Source organism: Mchenga conophoros, linkage group LG22 (genome assembly GCF_057382185.1).
Source record: "Mchenga conophoros isolate Kocher_MC1m ecotype Shallow Benthic linkage group LG22, M_conophoros_male_GT1.1, whole genome shotgun sequence".
Taxonomy (NCBI): Eukaryota; Metazoa; Chordata; class Actinopteri; order Cichliformes; family Cichlidae; genus Mchenga; species Mchenga conophoros.
Window position 1 is genome coordinate 22,327,312 of NC_140546.1, and position 20,362 is coordinate 22,347,673.

The 20,362-nt window shown below is 40.3% G+C and overlaps 1 protein-coding gene across 2 annotated transcripts in view; it reads left to right on the forward strand.

The window, feature by feature from the left end:
- The window catches only part of vps50 (VPS50 EARP/GARPII complex subunit), a 121,575-nt gene that overhangs the window by 24,481 nt on the left and 76,732 nt on the right, over positions 1–20,362 (forward strand). For both annotated transcript variants that reach the window (XM_085263433.1, XM_085263434.1), the window contains exons 5-10: positions 3,434–3,487; positions 9,084–9,154; positions 10,787–10,904; positions 11,869–11,904; positions 12,362–12,444; positions 19,653–19,695. In XM_085263433.1, the coding sequence (XP_085119559.1) occupies positions 3,434–3,487; positions 9,084–9,154; positions 10,787–10,904; positions 11,869–11,904; positions 12,362–12,444; positions 19,653–19,695 (405 nt within the window). The remainder of the gene's footprint in view (positions 1–3,433; positions 3,488–9,083; positions 9,155–10,786; positions 10,905–11,868; positions 11,905–12,361; positions 12,445–19,652; positions 19,696–20,362) is intronic.

A 20,362-nucleotide genomic window follows, 5' to 3' on the forward strand; every position in this document is an offset into this window, starting at 1 on the left:
TGTGCATCAGGTTTTAGAGGTGTCCTGCTGTGGGAAAAAGGATGTTTCAGGTAGAGCATTAAAAGGACCGCAGATGGTTATAAAGCAGTTAGTGCTGTTTTTTGTTTTTTTTTTTTTAAAAGAAAAAGACATTTGCCTCCATTTAGTAGCCTGACTGACAGAATACATTATAAAAGGCACTGAATGTGTTTGGAACAAAATCCATCTATAAGCAAGTGTCACTACATGACAACCATTCATTATTTTGGAGTAAGAAGCCCAAGTCCCTATTGAAATCAGTCAAATTGGGAAAAGAGACACAAATTTAAGTTCAGTTGTCATCAGGACCAAAAATAAAAACAAAACACTGTTTATCTGCTCAGTGGCCTGATTATATTCAGCATATAAGAGCTTAACATACTTAGTGTCTTTAACCCACGTTTAAAAGCTTGTTTCCCCTGCAGGTTATGCTCCTGCTGCTCAGAGATGGATCACGTTAAGGCTTCATTATTGGTTGAGTCCATCTAGCCAATGCAATAAACATGTCCAGCTCATTCTACAAAGCACTGAGCAAATGCTATGTATGCAGTTACACCGACTGTATAAAAAAGACGGATGTACCCTAGTGGTTTCTAGACTGAGCCTTTTTGGTAGTTTAATGACAGCATTTGAGATCTTACCGTGTTAGTTTTTTTTTAAGCAAAAAGTGTCGATATTTAGACCGGACGGCGAGGTGCTTGGTTATCTGCTAGTATTTGCCAGTTTGTTTGGGCCTCGTCAGTTATTGGCACTTCCACCTTGCCTTCACTTTTCATACACTAGAGCAGTGGTGTCAAACATAAGCCCTGGGGCCCACAATCGGCCTTCAATCTTCAATCTGGACCATTGGATGGCTTTGAAAAACGTGAAGGGAGAGACCAGTTTTAGACTCTGAACTGTATTTTCACAACTTTTCCTGCCGATAATGAATTCCCCCATGGTCATGCACAATACACCAAAGTAATTAAATGATAAATTTCAGTAATTTTACACATTTAATACTTACAGTTTAAACATCAAGAGTCATGCTGACAAGTTTCTTTCATTTACCAAAGCAGCGTTTCTTTATGTAGAAACACTGAGCTCCAAATGTTAAAATTGCTCTTCTTTGTCTTATATGAAGTCATTTCATTGATTAAATGTCTAGTTACACATCTTTACACTGACAGAGTTTTACCAGAGATCAAAGTGGGCTGTTTGTGGCTGGCGATGGAAAATAAATTTGACATCGCTGCCCTAGAGGTTGCCGCTTTTTAGGAATACAGGCTAAGAGAAACATTTTTGCAGCCATACAGAAGAAACAATTGTAAATCTGTCATGCGTCAGTGCCGTACCATGATTGGCTCCTGGTGTGGCTTTGATTAGCTCTTTAGCATCTTTTTCTCCTGTGAATTTTTTTTCACTGTTGTTTGGTATTTTTTGGGGGCGTATTGCTTGTGTGAGAGAGCAGGCTGCTTTCCACCCCCACCCATCCAAGGTTAAATATGGTTTTATAAGACTGAGAAACCCTCGCAGTTTATTTTACTTTAGCTAGCCTTAATCAGGAAACTGACTCATATGCCTCAACTATACAGCATTTGGTATAATTATCACATGTTTGTATTTATCTGCAATACACCATATTTACTGTATTTTTAGTATACAGCTTTCTTTACAATGATTTGGTGTCTCTGTTAGCTTTTTCTAACAGAGTATGTATATGTGTGAGTTTCTGTGTAAAGTCTCTGAACCTCATATGTTTATACCAGTTGTTGTTGTTATTATTATTCTACCACTATAAATGCCGACCATGTTTATATGAGTTGATTATCATTCATTTTCGACCGCTAGATTTGGATAGTATTTACTCCAAGCACCGTTACTGCTTTGCAGCCCAGTTACTGCACAATTAACCTCCATTAGAGCAAGCTGAGATTTAATGACTCTGGCCTTGTGGCTTAGGTAGGAGGGTTTGGGTACTCATAGCTGTTTTTCATTCAACAAAAAAATAGAAAGAAGTTTAGAATTGAATCAGTGAAATGCCAATAGGTGGCGTTATAGCATTATTTTGGGATAGGTTCGTGAGTGGTTAAGGGGGTTATTCTGGGCTCACATTAATACGTTACCTCACTGTTTTCTGTGTCTCCACCATTTTCTTGCCACATTTGTTGCGCCTCTTCTGAGTACTGAATAATTTTTCCTTGGTGAACAATTTATGCATACATTTAAATCTTAATAGAGGCACACACACACACACACACACACACATGCACACACATGCTTTAACCCTGCTGAAGGAGCCGCTTCAGCTGAGCTGCGTTTCCCATCTGTTCAGGTCTCCGGTTTGCTACCACGCATACTTAACACACTTTGAAATGTCATCCCCACCCATAGCCTCATCTGCCGCGTATCAGCACATACAAAAACCTCCTCGCTACCTCGACTACTCGTGCTTATTCTCTTCTCCTGTAAAACTCCACTTGGTGCGTGCTGGCTTATGTAGTTGCACGGTAAATGGAAGAGAGGTTGCTTACTGTGAGTGGGAGAGAGATTGGTTGGGTGCTGCATAAGCGATTGTCCTTTGCTGTTATAATGAGCAGCAGTATTAAGAGATCATGTATCTGTAGTCAGGTTTTAAAAAAAATCCAAAGTTAAGTTGCTTAGTATTGAAATTACTGCTTTTTTTGTAAACGTGTTCCTGTGACACCTATGACATCTTGAGCTCGGAGAGAGCACGTGCTACAAACTGGGGGCATGGAGTTCAAAACATGTGGTGCTTAACAGCGATAGTCATGCACATACACTCCTTAATGCTTGAAAATATTTAATTGAAGGCATTTTGACAACTAAACAGGATAAATAAACTTGAGTGGACCCCACCTTGTTCATTCAGTGTGACCTTGTTTGTCTGATCCTTCAGTGTGGATGAAGCTATTCATTTTCCATTGGCCTGCTGTGTTCCTCACTTTTTCCCCTTTCTCCACTAAAAGTTGTGATGGGCGTCACACGTAGCAGAGGTGGGTCAGCCTGATCTCATGACCTCCTTTAATGCTGTGTTTTGTACCATATGGGCGCAAGCTTTTTCAGTAATTACAGTTTCACCTTAGCTGTAAATCAAAGGCATACAGAGGGGAACACAAGAAATCACAAAGGGAAATGAGGAAAGGGAGAGTTCTCTCAGAGAAACAAGAGTTACGTTATTGAGAAGGACGCTGAATGAAATGAAACGGAGAATAGGATTCAGCTGCGTAGAGCCAGAGATGCAGACATCCCTGATTGTTATTCTCAGCCCAACCTCAATAGCGAGATTGCGTGGCCTAAACAGTTTCTGTGGGGTGACATTTGGGAAGAACATCAAAAAGTCTTCGTTCATTCTTCTTTTTTTCATTTTTTAAATTCTACTTTTCACGTTTATCGTCTCTTTCTTTGTCTTCAGGTTTCCAAAAAGGTCGCCGATCTCATTCTGGAGAAACAGCCTGCTTATGTGAAGGTAAGCCTCCAGTGTAGGCTCAAAACCACGCTGAATAACGTGCTCTGTATTCCAGCTGCTGACGTTTAATTCCAAAACACATCAGTCACTGTTTAAAGTGACATCTTTTCTCAGCCTATGAGATGCGATAATTGGACGTAGTTATTTTGACGCTGTGGGGTTGTCAGTAGATGTGTTTCTGTGAATGTGTCATCTAAATACGCCAGCAACGATGATGACTGAATTTTGGTAACCATGGCAATAAGAAATCTAAATCCATTCACGGATAAAGAAAACGGAGGGGGGAGCATTCTAGTTTTAATGCAGAACGTAGTTGGGATGTGAATGAAAACTTAAGTCTATAAAACCCCTTCTTTGGTCACCTAGTGATGAAGGTCCTCCTATAAAGACGCAAACCGGAGGCGGCCTGGTTTGCGTGGGGTGGGTTCCATGTGATGGCAATCTTAGGCAATCGATGTGGGGGTTGACGTAGAACAAGACCTCCAAAGCGCACACGCTGGTCAGTCACAATGTCCTGGAGGGGACGTGTGGCAGTTTGACGATGTACTTGACCCCCGGGATCCGTCTTAGCCATCGCTGCTGGGCCACATTGAGTCTTTTGGCGATTCTGGCTGATGCTTTCCACGTCTCACAAACGTAGATCGCGGTAGGTATAACGATGGAGTTGAGCAGTTGAATCTTCGTCGCCAGAACGATCTTTCAAAGTGTGCTTACGGATCAGTGGAAAGAAGACCAAGGTCATGAGGATAGGCTATGTGACAACACAGGACCCCATTATGGTAGGATTGCAACCACTGGAGGAAGTGAATCAGTTCACCTACCTGGGAAGCATCCTGGCAAGTGAAGAAGGCAGAGCTGGCTGTCAACTAATCGAAAGGTCAGCGGTTTGATCCCCAGCTCCTCTAGGCCACACATCAAGATAGCCTTGGGCAAGATACAAAACACCCAATTGATTGTGTATTATAGATAAAAGTAAATATTAATATAAAACTTAAAAGCCAGTTGAAACCATTGTCAATACGTCTGTCTCTTAAATAGCCTCGGTTTCTAGCATGTGTCAAAATCAGTGTTTTCACTGAGGTTATCTTGTTTTCAGATGTTTGGTATGGTCAAGTATATTTATATAGCACATTTAAAACAGAGTTGACAAATGTGCTGTATATTAAAAGTATTTAGCCCAAAGAGAAAAATTGGACTAAAACTCCAGAAAAAATGAACACAGTACTCAAATATGCAGTCGCAGGGAATACCAAGCATTTATCCTGGCCAAACAGCAGATGACTGACAGCTTTACTGTGCTATCTAGTGAAACTGGACTGAGATCACTGGCATTGTGAAGCCATCTGAAGGTCGGCCTATGAATAGTAAATTGATCATTATTTTCGCAACCCTCCCTGTGACTCTGCAAAGTCACGATAACAGCAGAGTTTATTAGCAGACACTGGCAGAGGTTTCAGTGCAGCGTTTCCATTCACCCATCCCAACTCGCATTCAGTCAGCCTACAGCCCTCTGGATTTTTCAGGGAGATTCCATATTCACCACCTGAACATCATAAAGCGAAGGATGATGGGGTTCTAGTCTCAGTCAGAAAGATTCGGAGACTAATATAAGCCATCGTGCTGGTCTCTTGATTTACTCATATCTTAGAGTATCTACACTACAATAGGAACAGAGGTTTCTCTCCTGTGTTCTTGAACGTTTTTCTTAATTTTTTTTCCTCTCGTGTGATATTTCATCAAAAATGTTGCACAGAAACACACAACCTAAGGGTACAATGCCACTACTCCCCAGCGCTTGCTGTGTGCAAGACATCAAAGGGCACACAAATTGCACAGACACGTACGCTCATGCCTCAGTGCTTGAAATGAAGGGCTGATAAGCTCGTGATGTGATTCATAGCTATATAGTGACTAACATCTCTCACTGCTATTGGTGTCCTCCAGCGACACATGGCCTCCGCTTCCACTCGAATGTAATATGGCTTCTTCTTCGTGTTGACGGATACTTGGACAGCCAAGCCAATATCACTAATTCATGCGTTTGTAATTCTTTCATAGTGTTTTTTTTTTTGTTTTTTTTTTGTTAATATGCTCAGATTTTCCTGCAATGTTTTTTTTTCTTCTTTGTGTAGATATAACATTTTCTGTGAGGTCAAGGTGTTTCCAATTAAATTGCTATATTGATAAAACGGGCTGCCGGGTGGTTTGAAATAAGTGCCCGCTCTTATCTCGTCAGCTTTAAACAGTTTTGGATTGAGTGGCCAAACTGCATGACCCTTAGGCTTGTCAGGAAGGGGAGATTACTTTGCTGCAAACCTGGCTGTAATAAATCTGCAGGTAGCCCTGACCAGGTCACTCAGCACTGCTGCAAACAAATGGATTACACTGGTAGTCCGTCATTTTCCTCTGAAACCACTTATTTATCAAAATTACTGTTTTCTCTTCTTTGTTTTTGCCTTTACTTCCAATTCCCTTGAAGATTTGTAATTTACCCAAGTCTGATGGTCTTACTGTGGGCTTCTTCCACTGGCAGGACTAGAATCTGGTAAGAAATATATCTGCCAGCAGGATTAGTGTCTCTAGAAATCTGCAGGTATGGTCACATACCCTTTAGATAATCATGTGTGAATGTGGAGCTGTGTGAGCCTGCACTTATATTTCCTAACTTTGCTTCCCAGTGACCTTAATACTACAAAGTGAACCGGTCCAGGCCAAAAACAGCAGCATCATTAGGATGTATAAGCAGGATAGGTAACGCTGAGCCAGTGCGAAGTCAGTGTGCGTGCTGGTGGTGGGGGTCACAGAATAACCTCTTATGAATATATGAATAGAGAAGCTTTGGAAAAATATCCCTTGTGACTAACTACCTCCTTCTCCTTAACCTTTGCTACCGACACCCACAGAGCTGTGTTTGTGGATGCCGTTGTAGTCAGACCGTATGGTGTGACTGCATTAGAGTCATCTCACTTTTCCTGTTTATGTACAGTACATAGAAATCTACTGTATACATGTTTTTTCCCCCTTCCATTCAAACCAGCTGTGCAACCTTTTTTTATCTATTAAAACCTGCCCGGCCATTTGTCAGAGCCCACCACTGTGCAGTTAGTGCATCTCCTCTTGCACAAGCTAAGCTGATTGAGCCCTCTGTCAGGTTAAGTGTAGCTTACAGATAAGGTAGACAGCTCGGAGCTGTGGTGTAACAACAAATTGGAGCCTCGGGCTACATACTGAGCGCTCATTGTGTGGAGTGTGTGTGTGTGTGTGTGTGTCTGAAAAAGTATGTGTGTTTCTGGTTGAACCTGTATGTGTGAGCATTCAAGCTGTCTTTGTGCTTCCCCGTGTAATCCACAGGTAACAGAATGCATCAGCACCTTTGTACTAGCTCACTGTGGCATTTGTTTAACTGCAATAACTGTTGAGTGCGGTATTACTTTATCTTGATAATGATCACCAATATATGGCATAGAGGATGGTAGATACTGGAACACAGGTGATTAGGGTTCATGGGTTCATCATTGACCTGATTTTCCAACAAGTGCACATATCCTGTTATTATATAGACAGTGTATTTTAACTTGCCATTATCTTTGGGAGTAAAAAGAGAGATTTTAGCTGTGAGAGTGATGTCTGTAACTGAAACTGCACGATCCCCTTCGGTGTGAACATTCGGATGAGTCTGGCTTCAATAAATGTTGCTTACGGTTGTTCGCCTGCGCTGCTCCCAGCGCATGAATCAATTTGTTCCAGTCAGTTTTTCAGTTACACCTGAGGTAAACCTGCCGAGTCATCCAAATCCCAGCTCATTCCTACATCTTAGGGCAAGTTCTGAGGACATATTTTAAAGTATAACCGAATTACACGCAAATGCTACACTGGTACCTGCTATTTTTAACCTGCTGCTTATGAATTTATCATTAAGAAATACTCAGATACTTGGTGACTCATACATGTTTGAGAATAAAGATCAGAGAAATCAGCGTTAGTGTTATAATGAGCTTAAATTTTTTTTGCTTTACTGAAAAAAACTAAATTTTAGTTGAATTTTTTATAATGTTGGGTATTGCAGTACCTGGCACTAATGGTATTATCACAACCAAACACTGATCATGTATGGTTTAATTGGATTGGCTGAGAAACACTAGAATGCAATGGAAAAAGACAAAAAGCTCTTATTAAGACTTTCCTGGCACCTACACACCAAATTTGATACAATACATTGTAACAGCTCTGGCTTGAAGCTTCTACATTTTCAGTTATTGTTGATTTTTGTCAACGAGGTGATAATGTTACTTTATGCTGATTGTTGAGGGCTCTGTGGATGGTGGAAGTGCACTGGACTTTAAAAGTCCACTGTTGGCCTCGGCATGGATTTAATTTTCATAGAAATGTTCAAAATACACTTTTTTAGTATTTATATCCTGACACATGAATGGTGTCTTATATTCATCCAGAAAAACATCCATATCACATGGTGTACGTACCTTAAGAGAAACCTCTGACTATTACATGAGCCCTTGCAAAGTGTTATGAGGACTTGACAAGGTCTTTGTCAACACTCAAGATCATAAGGGCAGATCTGTTTGAATCGGCTTATTGTTCTCGTACCCACAGCTGAAGTGCCTCTTTGGTGTTGTTGGTTTATTTTTAATGACCGTGGAAAATTGAATTTCCCTGGACTATATTCCATTGGTAAAAGGTTGTTTTTTGCCTGACAGTGTTATGAGGATTTTTTCTTTTTGCCAACACTGGACCTTTCTTGTGGAAAAGTAATACAGCATTATAAAAGAGGATCAAACAACAAGCTTCTCCCACCTCAGGCATGACATCTGGCAGATAAAAAAAAAAAAAAAAGATAAAAGCACAAAGAAGACAAGGAAAGTCAAAAATACGACGGTAAGCTGTTTGTCCGTTGGCCCTGTATTGGCTAAGGGTGTGCTTGTTCTCAGCCGAGGTCATTCAAGTGGCATAATAACTGCACTCTTGGAGCAAAGTGCTCATTGATCCTTTTCTAAATGTCAACACCGAAGGGAAGGAAGACATTCTCTGATTTTTCTCTGTTTTGAAAGTTATTCTCCTAAACTGTGGTATACTTTGGCTCTGATAAATTTCTTACAATAAGAACATCATTTGTGTTATCTGTCTGTTTGCAACAGAATGTAGATGGAATTTGCTGTTATGTCTTTATGTGCTGGATGGGGGAAGTGATTGTTGTATAGAAAGTATCATAACTGAGCAAGTGTGGTGATGTCTTTATGTCGGTGAGCTTTCAGAACTTTTGTCCAACAATAAACCATCTTGCAATGGGACTACACCAGCCATGATGTCTCTGAGTTCTTAAAGGCTCATGTTAAGGTTCACATCGACATCTTGTTTGGTTGTAATGCTCTCATCTTGAATGCCTACCTGCTGCAGGTGTTGTCTCCATGTTTTTTCATACTGTTGAACAGACAAACAGAGTGAAAAAGGGTGAAAATAAATACCAGCTACAGTGTCACATCTGGTAATAACCCATTTCATTCTAAAGTCTTTTCTTAAAGCACTTAAAGGCATAGTATGTTGCTCTCTCTCTTCTTACCATCTCATTTCTTATTTACAGGAGCTAGAGAGAGTGACGGCGTTACAGACCAACCTGCAGCTGGCAGCAGTCATTTGCACTAATGCAAGGAGGTAATTGCGTTCTGTTACATATCATCTATTCTGAGAAACCTACTCAAACAGCTCATTCAAAGTGCATCTGCATATTAAATGCTTTCCTCATAACCATAATGGCTTTCATTCAGATATTCTCAGTTTGTTGATGTGGTCACATTTGAGAAATATTTTTGTCTTGTTGTCTTAAAATAAAGTAGCTGTTCAAAACCTGCCACCACACATGATCTGTTCTTTGTTTGTTCGAGCCGCTATGTGGTTTGTGTGGGTGGTATAAGACAAAGCTTTATGCTGCCAATTCCTGAAGGTTTCGATGGACATGTAGCATACAATGCTATGTAACAGTTTCTTTTTATAATAAAGTGTAGATGGACAAGATGTGTTGGGGAAATGGCATCAAAGGTCTTACAGGGCTGGATTGAATCATATGGTTACCCTACCCCTGTCACTCTTTTTAAATTTAAATAATAGACTCTTGTTTCATGGTTATTCCTTTTGAAAGCTCAGATACTCAATTATTTCAGTGATTTGTATAAATAGAAAAAGTCATCTTCAGGTACAAAAGTCTAGGGTCACCTCTTATTTTATTATATTTTACTTCCAGGGTGCCAGAACTTCCTGTTTTTCTTGGCTGCTTGACATTGGCTGCTTTTTCACTCATTTTCAGTCCAGTCCTTTTACCTAACTGTTTTTGGAGTCTCCCTTTTTTGTTTTTGTTTGTTTGTTCATGAAGCTATTTAGCACTGACCTGAATCACTCAAGCATAAAAACGCTTAAGCGATGAACCAGTGCTGTGTCTAGACATAACCAACGACTTAATAAAGAACCAATTATACATTGTATCTTTAAGCAATTTGTTAGTGGCTTATTTCTTGAATTTAGTCAAAAATATTGCCAAAGGTATAAAATAGTATTTTTGCACCAATAATTCCCAAGGAGCTGTTAGCTGAGAACTTGGCATGTGTCAGCACTGTGTGCTGTGCCCCCTTAATAAGTTAGAGGGAATGGGACAAGTGAAGGACAAAAGAAGAGGTGTGAGGAATAAACTTACTATCTACAGAAAATAAACAGTATATGAAAGTCAGGAAAGGCAAAGGCCTGACAATGGGACCTGAGAGATGCATCTCGCCTTTCAGTTAATCCATCTGCTGTTCACTGAAGCCTCATCAGAAATGGTCTCAGTGGAAGGACGGCTGTCAAGAGGCCATTCTTAAGAAAGGGAAACAAGGAAAAAAGGCTGATCTATGTCAAATTACACAAGACCTGGACTCAAAATCAGTGTCAACAGATGTTATGGAGTGATGAATACAAATGAGACAGTTTTGGTTCAAATTGTTGCCATTAAGTATGTAGGAGGTCACGAGAGAGGTACTATCTATAGAGGTGTCATAGTTTTGGCTGCATTTCAGCCAGCAGTGATTTGGGACCTTGTCAGATTTTATGGAATTATGAGTTATAAGCTTAGACCTCAAGATCTTTACTCAGCACTGAAAGCATAACAAAATAATGGTGCATTCATCTATTACTCTTAAAGTCTGTTACTACCTGGGCTATGGTTCTGTGTGTATATATCTTCTCTTGTGCTGCTTACCGTCTTGTTTTTGACCTCTGAATACTTGGTAACATTGACCTGAGACTTCTTCTGCGAAGGCAACTGAGTGTGGCAAAGGAGGGATTCACCGAGGCCAGCCTCGGTCTCCTGGCCAATCAGAGAAGGCGACAACTGCTAACAGGCCTGCTCAAGTCTCTGAGGACCATCAAGACCCTGGTAAAGTTAACTCACATGGTTTACTATGCAGCTTTTTTTTTTTTGAGGGGGGGGGGGGGAGACCAGGGAGCAACCACGGAGCAACCACAAGTTTCTGTGTTTCAGCAGCTGCTAACAAGCACTACATGTTAACAGTGATGTATTGACCAGTGAGCATGGAATAGACTATCAATGAATTTAAGTGACTTCGCTGTTGTAGTTGAATATATCTGTGGTTGGGTAATGAGTTGAGCTCATGTCACCTTTGAAGGGGGCAACGAGGTGCCTTAACAAACATGAAGTTTCAGGTGTATATGTGGAGAGGGTGCTTTGCGCTCGCATATTTAGGTGCTCAAATTGCATCCTACATACAAAAAGTTGAGCTCGACTTCTAATCATTCTTCAACAATTCAACAATTCTCAGTATCACACATCAGTGATCTTTAATTGGTTCTTGAGGTCATCCTGCAAGGATTCATTCTGTTGTTTTGGTTAATTCAACTTTCAACATTGTAAATTCTGACTTTTGTCTTGGTGCTGTCCTTTGAATTACTCTAGTAATGAATACATTTTTCTGTGCACTATTTTCTTTCTACTCTTTTTATTTACTAATGTGTATTGGTTGACCTGCAAAATCATTTAAGTATGATGTAGTCCTCTGATTCTGACTGACCTACATCGCTCTGAAATAACTTCATAAACACAGTGTGATGTTACTGTTAACAAATAAATGCAGTCTTCAGTAATCACTGCAACAGTTTCTCTACACATGATTTAAAATTAAGCTGGGAGTTAATCAGACATGCTCTCTTTTAATCACTTTAATCATTTGCTCACACTGTAATCAGAAAAATATGCTGCCAACATGATCACAGCAGGAAAGCGCAGAGCAAGTTTGAATAGATTATTAGTTCGTATTGTGTCCTCTTAGGTATTTGATGCTGTATTCATGTGTTTTTCTGCTTGTCATTGCTCCCCCTCACAGCAAAGAACAGATGTAAGACTCAGCGAGATGCTTGAGGTATAGTAATCCCTACGCGCGCACACACACACACACACACACACACACACACACACACACACACACACACACACACACACACACGCTCTGTGTTATTAATTGACAGTAAAAGGTCAAACATCAGTGGGGATTCAACATTGAAAGCAAAACCCACACAAACATGAGAGACAAATACAAATCTATATGTGCTGTTAAGGTCAGCAGTACAGTATATGGAATAGATTTCACTGCCACTGTGTGTAATCCTTGGTTATTTGCAGAGTACCTGCTGTTATAAGCATTTTAAGAAAATTGTAGTATTAGACTGGATCAGAATCGTAAATCTATAGTAAACCATCATCCACAGCTTTCACCTGGTGTGATTATGGACTAGTTTTTCCATTAAGCCACACTGAAAATCCTATATTTTTGTGTCATGTAACATGCATTAAACATTATAACTCCTCTGGTTCTTTAGGAGGAAGATTACCCAGGTGCAATCCAGCTGTGTCTGGAATGTCAGAAGGCCGCCAGCACCTTTAAACACTACAGCTGCATCAGGTAGAGTACGAGCAGATTGATAGAGTGATATGTTACCGTATCCAGCGGGAGTAGGCATCGACTTCATTTTTCTGTCTGGAAAATATTTTGTTATGAATATGATTTTCATGAGTTATGCTGTTGTTTTACATCTTCCATTGTCAATTCTTATTTGGGGTAGAAGAAATTTAGAGATTGACCTGATTTTAAAATATTGATTGGTTTCTCTTGAAATGTGTCTTTTTTTTCATGGCTGGAATCGAATTGCTCTGGTGTAAGACGTAGCATTAACAGGGCTTGTTATGTCCCCTTGTTTGCATTAGGTGTGATATCAGAGTAGTTTCTAAAAGTTTTAACCCTCCAAAGACATTATTAGTGCGCTGATATTTCAATCTGAACCAGAACATCTTTACTTCAGCCACAGTTTTCTTTTTAAACATTTGGTTTGGTGTTTTTGGCGAGCTTTAATTCTGAAGTCCTCAGATTGGAAAACACATATTACCAGTTACAGGCAGGAAGCGTGAAGGTTGTGCCACAGAGATAGTTAGACTGGAAAAACTTATCAGAGGTGGTGACAAATGTAAAGCAATGAGTAGCTTCTTTATTTTTACGCTCTCCTTTTATTTAAATGTAAGTGAGAGATTTGAAAAGCTTTAGGGATGATTGATGCAGAGAAAACGGGAAATATAGTGAATACTTGACGGTTTGTAGCTGGGTGTTCAGACCTTTTTATGCATTGACAGATTGATCCGGGATGCCAGAGAGATGAATAATGATCATCTCCACCCATTTCACCTGCCCACGGATCCATCTTTTTGTTTTCCTTTTTAGTCAGTTTCTTGACAGTCACGGCTAATGGCTGTCCCTCCCTGAGCCTGGTTCTGCTGGAGTTTTCTTCCTGCTAAAAGGGAGTTTTTCCTTCCCACTTTGGCTGGTTTTCTTTGTATTATTGTAGGGTATTTAAATTTGGTGCCCTATACATAAAATGGAATTGAACTGAAAAATTGTGTCTGTAAATTGTATTACGGGACACTGTGTTCCTAACAGCCTGTTGCAAAACACATAATTTCTTTAGATTGTCAAAGATAACACAGTTTGATAGATATAAAAGATTATTTTTTTGAACCATGGAGGTTCAACATGTCAGGCCAAAAAAAATCCCCCCAAAATAACTACATACAACAGAGGGACAGTATCTGAAAGACATATCGTTAAGGAACAGAAAAAAATGCAGTGAAAGATTCCCATTGCCTTTGCAAACATGCACATGCAGATTTTATTTTATATCCCACAATGTCTTAACACAGTGGAGCAGAAAACAAAGGCAGCCTCGTTGTGATGCCAGAATGACAACCTGACTGTTGGGAAATGGTGATCAATAAGGCGGCGTTATGCAGAAGGGATTGTTTTGGTGTGGAAAAATCCTCCCACTGTCCCCTCCCGCCTGCAGCTGCCGCCTATACATGTAGCTATCACCCCTGTTTCCACCGTCATTAATTTATCATCATTGCAGTTTCATTTCGAAAGTGATGCTCTTTAAATGTGCTCGACTGTGGGTGCGTGGATTAGACCTTGCACCATTTGCCACCAGTGTCAACACCCACCACAAGAAGCCTATCAGTGCAGTAACTTGTTTGTGATCATCGTAAAACTTGTTCTTGCAGTGGAAGTTTGCTTGCTCTTCACACTCGTGCTGTTTTTTAAATTCTTCCACTGTTTCTTCCTCCTCAGTGGATGCAGTTTATAACATGGGTACACTGATTACACATCTGTCATGCTGCGCAGTAACAAACTGCACTTTCTGTCCATACCCCTTAGGCGGCCCGTTGCCCGTCTGCTACACTTCCATTTAACCTTGTAGCGATGCTTTTCCATTGATTGCTGAAGGTTGTACATTTGTCATGCCCACTCTTCGTTTGACTCCATTTGTTCCTTACCCTTTAAAAGTCAATATCGTCTGCCCATGAAGGTACTTAAACGGCTGTCTTGGTCCATTTTCTTCAGGCAGCTTAAGGACCCCATGTGTCCAGCATTGTATTCACGAAATGTGAACTCCGCTGTGATCTTAGAATTACAAAGGCGGTGTCTAGTCTGAGCTTGTGTGTGTGTTTTCTTCTGTCAAAGTAAAATTATTGGACTATTACACAATTAAGGTATGTCGTGCATATAATTATAAATGCCTGCTGCCATCATGATTCTGCAGAAATAGAAAGATTGTGCTAGATGTGTTTGTTTTATTGTGCAGGAGAAGTACAGCTCAGCATGTGAACAGTTTAGAGCAGCCTGCCCAACATCAGCAAGCAAGCGTCACGAGTAATAGTGTGTCACTTGAATTTGTGTTTTCTTGCTATGCTTTAGAGATCATGATAAAGGGGTACCCCCACCCCCTACCCCCCGAGCATATTCAGAGTCAGCTCAGTTTCTTTGGTCCGATGGATGTTTTTTGGGGTTTTTTTTTGTAGTTTCCCTGCCCATTTCTGTATTTGTGGCTTGTTACTTTTTCTGGTGCTTTATAAGTTTGGAAGGAAGATGATAAAGGCGACCAACCCCGTTCCCTTACTGACAAGACTTGACACCTTAATATGTACCAATAACGATGTCTGGATTTGTCCAAGGGTGTCCATAGTAACCTGTGTAGGCGGAGATCACTCGGACTTCTGACGTACACGTAGTCATTTTGTTCTGGATGCCTGAAATATGACAGAAACCACTCAGTTTCCACTAGGTTACCCCTAGTAGGCATCCAAGGGGGAAAGAAGTAACATTTTCATTGATTTGTAGCTTGCCCTTTCCAATAATAAGCAGAAAGTATCGATCGTGTCTTAATTTCTCCAGCAAACCAGTTTTAGTGAGACATGTTGTCTCTCTTTAATATTTGGATCTAACTGGGTTTTGATGTTAGCTGCTGTACTAAATACTCAGTTTATCAGATTAATCAGAGCGTATGCATCTGTATCCAAGGTTTGCATAAGTTTTAGTCCGGAAAACAAAGTAATAAATTAACAAAAAGCAAAATAAAAAAGGAAAGTGACTCAGAAATCTGATAAAATTTACAAGCGTTACTGAATAATCCATTACATTGTATCAGCTTTTGGTGTTACCTTGGAGCCAGCAAGTCATAATAGTACCCATGCAGAACTCCAATAAAGACATTAGTTGCAAATACCTCAGGAAATATTACATAAAATCTTGTACCTGAAAAAAATAGTAAAACAAGCTAAGCACATTCTAACAGTCTGACAGGATCAATTACCCCCGCTGCTTTTCTTTCTAAACTCTTTTATCTTTAAACTGATTCCTACTTACCCTCTTCTCTTTTAGCTTTCCACAAACCTCAGCTGCTTTCTGTCTGGCATAATTCTAGCAACTGCCATCCCCTCTCCCCCATCTTTCACTCTTCCAAGGTCTTTCCCTGCTTCTTTGTTGCCTTTCTACCTGTGTTGTGCAGTGGCTATTATAACTCCAGCAAAAATGTCACTCTCACAAAATCTGAGGATCCTGCAGATCCTTGAAAGCACAACACACATCATCTGTTTTAGTGAGTCATCAAGTCAGTGTGAAGAAACTAGCCCCAAGGCTCTATGGACACCTTTCGCCAGTTATTAGTGAAAATGGGGTGAAAAAACCCTCCTAAATTCCATCAAACTATGTTTCAATGCTTGTTTTCCCTGCGGGGAACAGATTGCTAATTAGGTTTTTCCTGCTCATCTGTTATTTATGCATTCTGTCTGATCAGCGATGACTGCCAGTATATAGGGAGGAGCTGCATCTGTGCATTAAACCGTATGTACTGGACAGTGACGCATACAGAGGAGAAGGACTGAACAGCAGTAGGTGATTGGCTCTCATTGACTTCTTGTAGATCTCAACAACCAAGAGGTCGAAAATTTTGTGCCAAGTGTGCTTAAGTTAGGCTTAGAAACTCATTTAAGGCTTCAGTAATGTATGATTAAATCAGCCACTTTAGCTCACTGGATATCATGCATTCTGTGTAGATGTATTATTAAAAGTGCAGGTGAGTCCACTGCTGTAAACTAAACCAAAAGACTAAAAAATGACCTAACTGCTGTTCAGGAATTACAGCCATTTCTTTACATGTACTCCCTCATTTTTAGAGTTTTAAACTGAAATGGACAAAATAATTGAATTTTAAATACAAGGATTATTTTTAATACTTGGGTAAAAAATGTAGTCTGTGACTGCTTGAAGTCTTGAACTCATGGACATCACCAAATGCTGTGTTTCCTCACGTGGGATGCTCCGCCAGGCCATAGCTGCTTTTTTATGGGTCTCTCTGCTTTCAGGTTTGTCTTCAGTAACTGAAAAGCTGCTTTATTGGGTTGAGATCAGGTGACTATCACATTCTTTGCTTTGAGAAACTCTTAGGTTGCCTTTGCTGTTTGCTTTGGATATCCACTTGCGCTGTGAAGCACTGAGTTTTGCAGTATTTGGCTGAATATGAGCAGAGAGCATAGCCCTGTCCACTTCACAATTCATTGCTTCTTCTATCAGCAGTCACTTCATCTATAAACACCAGTGACCTGGGTCCACTGGCAGCCATACATGTTTGATAGATGATGTTTTATACTTTGGATCAGGAGCTGTTTCTCTCCTTTTCCATAATTTTCTCTTTCCATCATTCTGGTGGAAGTTCATCATGGTTTCATTTGTTCAGATAATTTTTTCCGGACTGTCCAGACTCTTTTAGATGTTTTCTGGCAAATGTTAATCTAACCTTCCTGTTCTTGTTTAACAACTGCACATTGCTACATTTATATTCATGAAGGCGCCTCTTGGTTGTAGACCTTGATAATGATGCACCTACCTCTTTGACAGTATTCCTTACTCGGATGGATGTTGTGAAAGGAAACGATTTGAGCTTGTCCTCTTTTTAAGAATACACTAGATTGTGGACTTGGCTACTCCTAATGTTTTTGCTGTCTCTCTCAAAGGTTTATTTAGTAAATGGAGGCCTCCTTCACTTGTACTAACATGTCTTTCAACCTTATATCAAGAGTTCCTGTGAACAGCTACAAAATGCAAGTTCAACACTTGGGATCAACTCCAGATCTTTTATCTGCCTAATTTGTCTTAATGTAGTGAGATAACCTGGCCAAGAAACCTGTGTGTCAGTCAGCTTTCTAGCTACTTTAAAGCCTCTGAAAATGGGGAGCTATGTATAAAAATAGCTGTAATTTTTAAACAGTTAATGCACTATCCTTTTAAAACCCTTTGAATCAAAGCTGAAAGTCTGCACTTCAGTCAGATATTGATTATTTGATTTAAATGTGGTGTGCAGAGGCAAAATCTACTAAAATTGTCTTTGTCCAAAAACTTGGACAAACTTGCAGAAGTTTGCAGCTAGCAAGGTAGACAGCCAAGGTACACACTAAAAACAGCTTCTGTGTTTGGTGATATTTGAGGTCTGCCACTAAAGAAAAAAGCAACCGAGGTTGTGCTCGCGTCAGCCTACACTGCTAATGATTCTATTTTTCTTTTATGCTTTCTCAGTACTTTTTAGCTCGCAGTTTAGCTCCTGTTACTCTGCACTGCCACATAATACACTTTAATGTTTCATAACAGGGCTGTAGGAGAGACTGCTAACCTTGAGTTCACCTCTGCACAGAATCAATCAGGGATTGGTTTGGCCTCTTACATTCTTTATTTTGTCTCTCTCACGCACACACACAGACACGTTATAACAAACGCAAACTGTGCTCCACTAGAGGCTACAGTACCTGGCTTACGGATCACACACGAGTCTTAACCGGTCTTTCACACAGGGCTGTGTACGTGTGTGTTTGTGTCCACTGGCATGGACTCTGCATGTGTCAGTCCAGCGCCCAGCGTGCTACCGCATAAAAAGGAAGAAGCAGATTAGCAAACGTGCAGCAGCTGTGCTGCTGAGCTCAACCTGGCACTACTCCCCGAATCACTCTGCCCCACCTCTCCTCCTGCAGCTAAGCAAAAACCACACCCAGCCACCACAGGGGCATTTATCATCCTGGCCTCTGCCCTTCTGGTGGATGTTCTTAGTCTTGCTCTACTTTGGGCCTTTCCTGTGTACATTCAGATTTATTAGCATTGATCAGTTCATCCCTCTGGATGAGCCTGCTTTCCAGCTGCCTTCCAACTAATTTTCTTTATCTTGGCTTTTAATCATAGAGGAATTGGCTGTGACTTCCTTTTTCATATTGTGGCCAAGAGTTTCTGATGTTATCATTGCTGTCACGCATTTGCATCCCCGACTGTATCTCATACCTGTGGTAAACAGCTTAGTCATCACTGAAAGTTAAACTGAGGCTGGCTGCTGCAAATCAGTCCTTCCTAACTTTTATTCTCATCTCTGCCTTTTTTTTTTCAGTCTAAACACCCACATTTCGCTTTGTGCACCTTATAAACGCACACGCATGTCTACACACGTAGATACATTACCGAATTTCAAAGTGTCTGACTCATTTATTCACCTGTTTTGCAAACTGCTACGTGCAGCTTCTGTCCCTTTGCGGACTCCTTCTCTTCTTCCTCACTGCCTATCCCTCACTGTAGCTAGATGCTTAATTAGCAATTTGTTAAGGACACACTCTCCCTTCGGCAACTACACACTCACAAGGCACAACATAAGAGCAGGCTGACCTGAAAAAGACCCCGAGCGAAGCGGTGACAGAGGCAGGAAAACAGTGAAACAGAGGGTGATTATGAATGGATGCAGTGGCGGGGAAGTCACAAGGGAATTGAATCGGAGTCTTGGGATCTGCAAAATAGTCATGTTTCCTGTTGATGCTTCTCAGCTTCAGAGTTGAAAGTGTTCGCCAGGATGAGTCGAAATCTGAACGCGCGCCAAGGATGCGTGGGCATTTTGTATCTCAGATAGCATGATGCTTGCACAGAAACACACACTATCAGCATTCACAGTTTATTTCACTGGCACACATATTTCCAAACTTGGTTTTCATCCATCAGTGATTTTCATGTTTTTTTAAATAAACCAATTAGTTGAACTAATTCATTCATAATTTGATCTTCAGTATTGTTTGTTATTGTTTTTCTTTACAGCTGAAATGAAGTTAAATGGTTAAAAATGGTGTGCATTTGGTTTAGAGTCATTTGTGATGGACATTTTCTAATATTTGTTGTCATTTCAAACAGATCAGAAAATGTAATTGACAGCAATTAAATGTCTTAAATAAAAAAATTATATTTTCTCATCCACCTTCTTATTTCCACAGCGAGTTGAATTCCAAACTACAAGACACTCTGGAGCAGATCGAGGTATGTGCGTCCATGCTTCGTCTCTAATTCCATTAGCAGAGAGCAGTAAAAGGACGTTTAGCAGTGTGTAATATGGAGTTCTAACCTCATCATTTTCCAGAAGCCTTGATCTGAAAGAAGCAATTTATGCTTCATTTTGACATTTTTTCATAGTTTGCCTTTCTTATTCTGGGTCTGCCAAATATTGACACATTCAGAAAAGTCGTTATTATGAGTGTGCAGGCATAGTAAATTATCTGTTTCATCTCTGGCTGTGTCGTGATATGTGTGCGTGCATATGTGTGTGTGTGTGTGTGTGTGTGTGTGTAATAAATGGTATGCAAGGCAATTTTCTCTTTACGCCTGCTGCTGCGCCTGAGTAGATTAATTACTTACAGTTTTGTCCGTAAACAAGAAGGAGACGTGCTCGTGTGCACATCCACCTGCCTGGGTGCTCGTTTGTTTACCTGTCAGCATGAGTTAGTTAAGAAGTGATGCAAAATCCTTTAAAATCATAAAGCTACTACAGTCAGAAGCACTTGGACCATCTATTGTGCATCTAAGACGGTCTTTTAAATGTATGAATATACGCGTCCCCAGCATATGTTGTATACGTAGTCATCTGGCTCTCTTAATTACTTTACTGACTAGTTACTTCCTGTCGTGCAGTTCTAGTTTTTTTGCTTTT